General features: G+C 39.6%; 1 protein-coding gene and 1 long non-coding RNA gene across 2 annotated transcripts in view; one reads left to right on the plus strand and one right to left on the minus strand.

Annotated features, from left to right (window-relative positions):
- LOC103395914 (phospholipid hydroperoxide glutathione peroxidase-like) overlaps window positions 1–2195 on the minus strand; it is a 2828-nt gene extending 633 nt beyond the window's left edge. The window contains exons 1-6 of the mRNA XM_008333765.3: window positions 2047–2195; window positions 1083–1177; window positions 802–946; window positions 506–657; window positions 177–201; window positions 34–93 (exon numbers count right to left, since the gene is read on the minus strand). Coding sequence (XP_008331987.2) covers window positions 34–93; window positions 177–201; window positions 506–657; window positions 802–946; window positions 1083–1177; window positions 2047–2112 — 543 coding nt within the window. The 5' untranslated portion in view covers window positions 2113–2195. The remainder of the gene's footprint in view (window positions 1–33; window positions 94–176; window positions 202–505; window positions 658–801; window positions 947–1082; window positions 1178–2046) is intronic.
- Window positions 2196–2326: 131 nt separating this feature from the next.
- LOC103395915 (uncharacterized) lies at window positions 2327–3536 on the plus strand. Its single transcript, XR_523307.3, has 4 exons — window positions 2327–2670; window positions 2749–2802; window positions 2869–2928; window positions 3246–3536. It is a non-coding gene; the product is annotated as an uncharacterized LOC103395915 (long non-coding RNA).
- The last annotated feature ends 3236 nt before the right edge of the window (window positions 3537–6772 follow it).

The raw sequence follows: 6772 nt of genomic DNA on the forward strand, positions 1-6772 counted from the left end.
GGGATTATACAGACCACAGAGAATAAAACTTACTCTGGGATCATCTGTTGGACCATATCTCTTCACCACCTGCCCTTCCTTGTTTATAAGGAACTGCAGGAAAAAAAAAAAAAAGTCAAAATGTGATCACTGGGATAAACAAAAGGCCATACAGAACAAAACTTGAAATGGTTTACCTTTGTGAAGTTCCATTTAATGGCACTGTAATGGAAATAGGGAAGAGAAATACTTTACTGAGAAAAGTTTTAATTCACAATGAAATAAACAAAAGGCATTGATATTTAAGAGAATGGCCGATTATATCTAGAATTACTACATATCCCAGTCTTGCAGTATAGTATACCATTTTTAAGTACTGTATATGATGCTGCAAATTGTGAAAAATGTTGGAAATAATGATGTTAAGAATGAACAATTCCATCTATGATCATCTATAATCAAACAGCTAGCCCATGATTAGGGCAAAGTTTTAAAAAAAGGGACATAAAATAGGAAAACAACTCACTTTCCGAGAAGCCCCTTCCCTTTAGGCTGCGCCTTCATCCACTTCCACAGGGGGTGTGCGTTGTCTCCATTCACTTCGATCTTACTGAAGAGGTCAAACTCAACATTGTAGCCATGAGCAAATTCTTTGATCTCTGCGTCAGTACCAGGCTCCTGAAGGGCAGGCACAAAGAGAAACGGTTCAATATTTACCAGATGAGGAATGTCTTCAAAATTTAACCAATTAGATAAGAGATAAAGATTTCCACACAAAGTAAAGAAGCAGGAGTGTTAAAAGTTCAATGGTCTGCTTCTCACCTGTCCACCAAACTGGTTACATGGGAAGCCCAGGATACGTAAACCTTTCTCAGCATAGGAGGCGTGCATCTCCACCAGCTGAGTGTAGTTTACTCTGGTCTTTCCTCATTTAGAGGCAACGTTTACAATGACGCACACGTTCCCCCTGTTAGACAGAAGTGAAGAAAACCATAAACACATAGTTGAGCTGCGTGCATGTGACTTTATACTGGTCACATAGGGCATGAACATGGTCACCCACATAGTTCATGATGTAACTGTTGTTCCTACACACACATTACCGGTATTTCTCCAGTGACACATCATTCCCGTCAATATCCTTGGCCGAGAACTCGTAGATGGATTTGGCGCTTTGCCAGTCTCCCACCTGAGCACACTGCATACAGCAGAACATGGCAGAAAAAGTGACTGCGTATGACAGTTAAAGACTGGAGGAAATGATGAGGTTAAAGTACACAGAAGTAGACCAAAGGTCACACATTACTTGTGACCTTTGGTAATACAAGAACGACTTCCTATTATTGCTGGTGTGGTAATCCACACTAAATTATCATACTTTTATTGTTGTTGTAGTTTAAGATATAAAATAATCTTGTTACGGCTATTTTAAAAACAAAAGGCACGATGAAGTCACAGTGCAGGCTTAATAGGTCTTAGGGATTATGTGCCCTTGCTCTAAATGTTATCGAATTACGTCAAGTGAAATAATTAGCTTCAACTTGTTTAGCTTCATCTTATCTATACGAACAAATCGAACTATACGCCTTATATACCAAAGCAGAGATAAATGGAATACTGAAGACAAAGCACGGGATAAAAGGAATGAAACGGAGAATTAATTCATTTAGTGGATGTTTTCTTGTCTTGCATGATGTTAACTTCCATAGCCGAAGCCTGCTAATCACTTATATCTTAACGTACAACAACCCGAGCAACACAAGTCACGCCTTTATTGGCCACGAACCTCTGAGAAAAAATTACTAACGTTTACGCATTTCTTCACGCCGTAAAGGATGTTTGTATGCGAACAAGAAGCATCTGTTTCTCAAACAAGATGCTAACAAACGCAGTTATACACCGTCGGACCTATTTGTCTGTTGCACCTCATTTAAAAATAGGCATCTTTAACGTCGACAAGTTGTTGGCTTTATAAGACAGAAAGGAAAATAAGACATTAACGCGAGCCTCTGAATAAAGCACGAAAATAAATAAATAACACGTATATCAGGAGGTAGTTTTGCTTACCATGGTTCGCAGTAAACCACGACTCCCAGCTAACCCTAACACAACTGCTGTACTCAGCAAGCGCATAACGGACACTTTTATGACGGCAGTTGTCACGTGACTCCAACGAAGTAGGTTTCACGGTGGATTGTACGTTCGTCCTTTTATAAAACGTGGTGACGTGGTCAACCATGCAGAATAATGAAAAGTGCATAGAGAATCGGAGAATATGCTGCAGACCTTATACGTCGCTTTTGCTAAAAGCAGAGCACTTGAGTGTTTTTCCTCCAACAATTGTCTGCCAAGGAGACGTTGCTAATACAAAAGGAATATATTTGTTTAATGAAAGTGGTAATTGTTATAACATGTTTTTGATGGTTAATTGTTAATATGTAATTGTGTAATAATACAATTACAAACAGTTTGGTCTGGAATTACATGTCATGGAACAGCACAACTGGTTTTCAATGCAACAACGTGTAGCAGTACGAGCGTTTTTGTCTTGTTTTTCCCCTCGCTCTTTCTGTTGACTGTTGCTATGGTTTCCCTTCCTCACTTCCGCCAGTTGTTGAGGTAAGCCCACCGGGTATTCCTCTGCGCTCGTCACTCGCGTTACTTCCGGGTCAGAGGTCGTGTGCCCGACAGGTATGGCTGCCCGCTGCTTCACCTCGCTCGTCGTTTTGTTTGTTCTTATACTTAAGGTATTTGTAATTGTTGTTGTAGGTGTTTGTGTGCTGCTCCGTGCTCCCTGTGCGCTGCTGGGGTCGTTGGCCGGTGGTAAGTGTGGTTTCTCTCAGCGTTGTTCTTGGTGCTGCTAGGTGGTTAATGCTGGTCTGGTCACAGGTGGATGCTGGCGGCTGGAGTCCAAACCTTCCTCCTCATGAGTATGTGTGTTCTGAGAAGGTATGCACAGTGTTACGTGCCACTGCATCAATCTTAGTGCATCTAGCACATGCTAATAGTGTTTTCCTTTTGACTAGGTGTTGTAACCACCTCATTGGGCCGCTGCTGCTTTGTTTGGTGTTATTTTGTGCTGCTTTTTTTGGTGTTATTTTGTGCTGCTTTGTTTGGTGTTGTTTTGTGCTGTTTTCACTGTATTGCCGTATATCTGTTGCTGCCAAGATACACACTGTGCAGGACGATTGTTCGGTCCTATGCATAAGCATTTTTTCTTTTATTGGGGACTACCCCACTAATGTGCTAGTCTTTTTCCTCTTCAGTTGCTGTAGGCCAGTGGGGGCGGGGCTGGTGACCTGGAGGGGGTGTCCTCCCGTCGGATCTTGCTGTGTCCCCTGGACTGGGTTTCTTCACTGAGGGTGTGTTTGCCACGTGTGCCTGGTCACTTAAGTTATTTTTGCCTTATTTTGGAGGATCTGGCCCCTGCACTAGCCCTTGCCCATCCACTTCGGCCTCAGCCCTGATTAGGTTTCTCTTTTATTTTATGTGAATGAGTTTTACGGAGTATACTTTTTAAAAACAAATGTTGAATAAAATTTGTATTTTCAAACTTTGAACCACGTCTCTTGCCCTCCACTAACCACGAACCTTTGTTCCTTGTGTTTGAGCAATTCCCTGGGTGAAGTTCCCAGGGTGGTGTTGTCAAGCTTTTCCCTCCTTAATAATGGTCACGTAACTTTTCACCCGCCCCCACCCCACAAACGTATATATAGTCTCTTAATCTATCAACAATCTGAAACTAACATGAATGCAACACTTTACGTTATCTAAGAACTTTGCAGTAACTGCCTTCAAAACCTATGCTACATACAATTACAGTCGGTTGTGCTGTTTTGGCCAGTAGACGGCGACATTGTGCATAAATAAAATTTAAAAAATAAATAAAAACAGCTTATTTGCTCAAAATGAAAGAACAATACTGGGCCTTGAATAAATAAAGTGTGTTTGGGGATTGCCAAACAACAACGATCATAAATATTTCATTATTATTATCATCTAATTGTCTATCTTTTATTGAAGGTGATGCCTTTTATTCCTATCTATACAGTCACCAGGGGTAAATAATGTGTCATCACTTTTCTTTTGAGGTGTGATCTGAGGTCTGAGTTTGTGTCTGGACATGTCTCTACCTCCTTAATCCACAATGGAAACTCCCCTCCAGAAACGCTGTGGATAATTGAAAATCTAATGAAGCCCAGCACACTTGTCTCCTCTGTGCCTTGCATTGACTAAAAATCGGTTGCATATTGTTGTCACTAATCCTATAGGTGAATTATATATAAAGTGATTTATATAAAAAACAATTTGTTATAATGTGCATAAATAATTTACAATAACTTTATATATAATATAGGTCTACATTTTATATATAATGGTTCCAAACTTGCTCATTTAACAATAATGCTTTGGAGCATCATTAATAACTCTTTGGAATATTATATTATATTAATTTAATTATAGTTGTTTGTAACTTTACATTAAAAACTTGATATTTAGACTTGTTTTGAACTGTGGATTTACAATATCCAACTAAGAAGTACATTTAAGAATAAAATAAAAATGGAGGGCAAACATGTTTTAAACCCACCACCTTTAGAAAACAAAATCCTGTTATATTTTTAGTTACATTATACTTTATTTCTTGACATTTTTACATAATTAATAATTCATAAATCATCATTTTTAGATGTCACTTATCCAAATCATTTGGATAAGTGACAACTAAAAACAGGTGAAACACATACATCATATCTGTGAATGTTGATTTATCCTGATAACTCATGTTCCATAGTTATTGGTTTACCTGTGATTAATCCACAGCTCCCCTGTCAGTACTCAGATTAATCGTTGCAGCTCAATACCGTGATGCCCCACAAGGTGGCGAGGTCTCCCGTCTTTGAGTGCCTCATCTAAATTTTGCACAAACTTTCAGCTCATTCTTCCACTTTCCACATCTCTATAGATGTAGATGATTTAAATGTCTTTAAATAAATGTCTGACTGTCTTGTTCCATCTAGTTGAGAATTCTACAAAGTGATTCTGACCATCACGCCGTGTTGCAGTGCATGGTTTTGGATAACGAGGGCAAACAACTGTCAGGGATAATTAAAGGGATGCTGCGTGCTATCTCCCGCTGTTAGAGGTGGCAGTGGGTTGTTCTCTAACACACACACACACACATGCTGACACGCACAGTGTGTGTGCTTGGATAATGTGGAGGTCATGTCTTCCAAGAGAGAGGCTTTTAATTAGACTACGACAAAACACAGAGTCCGCCACAGGTTTCCACCTGAAACATCCTGTAGAAAGCTTCCATTTAACCATCGCACACACACACACACACACACACACACACACACGGCTAATTAAAAGTCAAATCACAAACATCAATGTACGGTAGTGTGACGGTGGACGAGTGGGTGGAAGAGGCTTTGATTAAGTGTTGCTTTGTCTTGACTGTCAAAGGGAGTGTACGTACACACAGATACAGTAGATCTGCTGCAGAGGGGGTCCTGTCACTAAATACTGGCAAATCTGTTGCTGTTGCACACACACACACACTCAGATACATTCAGATGCACAAATTCAGCTTTAATTAAACGGATGACGGTGATAAGGTCACACGCTGACATTTCCAAACCCTGCCTGACAGACGTAAGTCATCCTGACAACAGATGGGCTATTGGTGGGAATAATAATATAAGTATATTTGGGTGAAGTAATATGTTATTCGATACCTGCTGCCATCTAGTGACATCAAGTAAAATTATATCAATGATCAATTCATTGCAATGGCTGACACAGAAAGAATTAAATCAGTCTTAACTGTGTTTTTAACAGTTTTTGGGGGGCCAGATTAGAAAGCCCAATGGGCCATATCTGGCCCACGGGCCATAGTTTGCTCATGTCAGCACTAGAGGCTGAGGTTGGAATCCATGATGACATTTAAAAAGAGGAATAGATGTGGAAGAATTAAATAGTTTATTTGTGGACTAATATCCTCAGTAACACTGGAAAAGACTTTATCACCCATTAAATTTCAGGTTTTTCTTTTTTTTTTCTCCAGGAGATTTACATTTTTGTAGTTTTTTCAGAAATTTAAAGAAAGTTATATTTAAAATGTGATACAGTATATTGTTGGTGAAACATTGTCATGTAGTTGCCTTGTTGTACAAACAGCAGTGTACAGGGGCTATAAAACCAAACCTCTGCATCTAACGTATGTAACTAAGTCTTACACACTGACTCCTGAAAACAGAGGCAGATACAAACCACTGGGTTAATTATTTTATGTCATGTCCTGTCTGTGTGAGCGGTGTGTGCGTTTGATCTTGGGAATTTTACTGACAAACCGCTGCTTATTTTTGTTCTTTTGGAAAAAGAACAAAGTAGTGCTTTTTACTGATTTTTTTTATCATCACTGAGTTATGTTGGCTTGTACGCTAGAGAGTCAGTTAACCCTGCCTCGCTGATATCATATTTGTGGAAAAGCATAATGAACAGGAGGAGACAGAAAACACCGGAAAAAAACAAGTTTCATATTAAAAGAAAAGACGAGAAAAAACAGTTGCCTAGGAACAACCTCCTCTAAACCTGATTCCTCTCATCACCACCACCTCCATGATGCTTTAACACACACACACACACACACAGGCACAAAGACTTGTGCACCATAGGAGATAAAATCATCATGCTTCAAGAAAAGTTAGACTTATTTCCCCACTGTTCCTTAGCAACAAGTTTGCTATTTTTCTCCTGATGTCGTATCTGCGTCTGCTCCGCTGGAGAT

The sequence above is a fragment of the Cynoglossus semilaevis genome, chromosome 20 (assembly GCF_000523025.1).
Source record: "Cynoglossus semilaevis isolate Cse_v1.0 chromosome 20, Cse_v1.0, whole genome shotgun sequence".
NCBI classification, from domain to species: Eukaryota; Metazoa; Chordata; class Actinopteri; order Pleuronectiformes; family Cynoglossidae; genus Cynoglossus; species Cynoglossus semilaevis.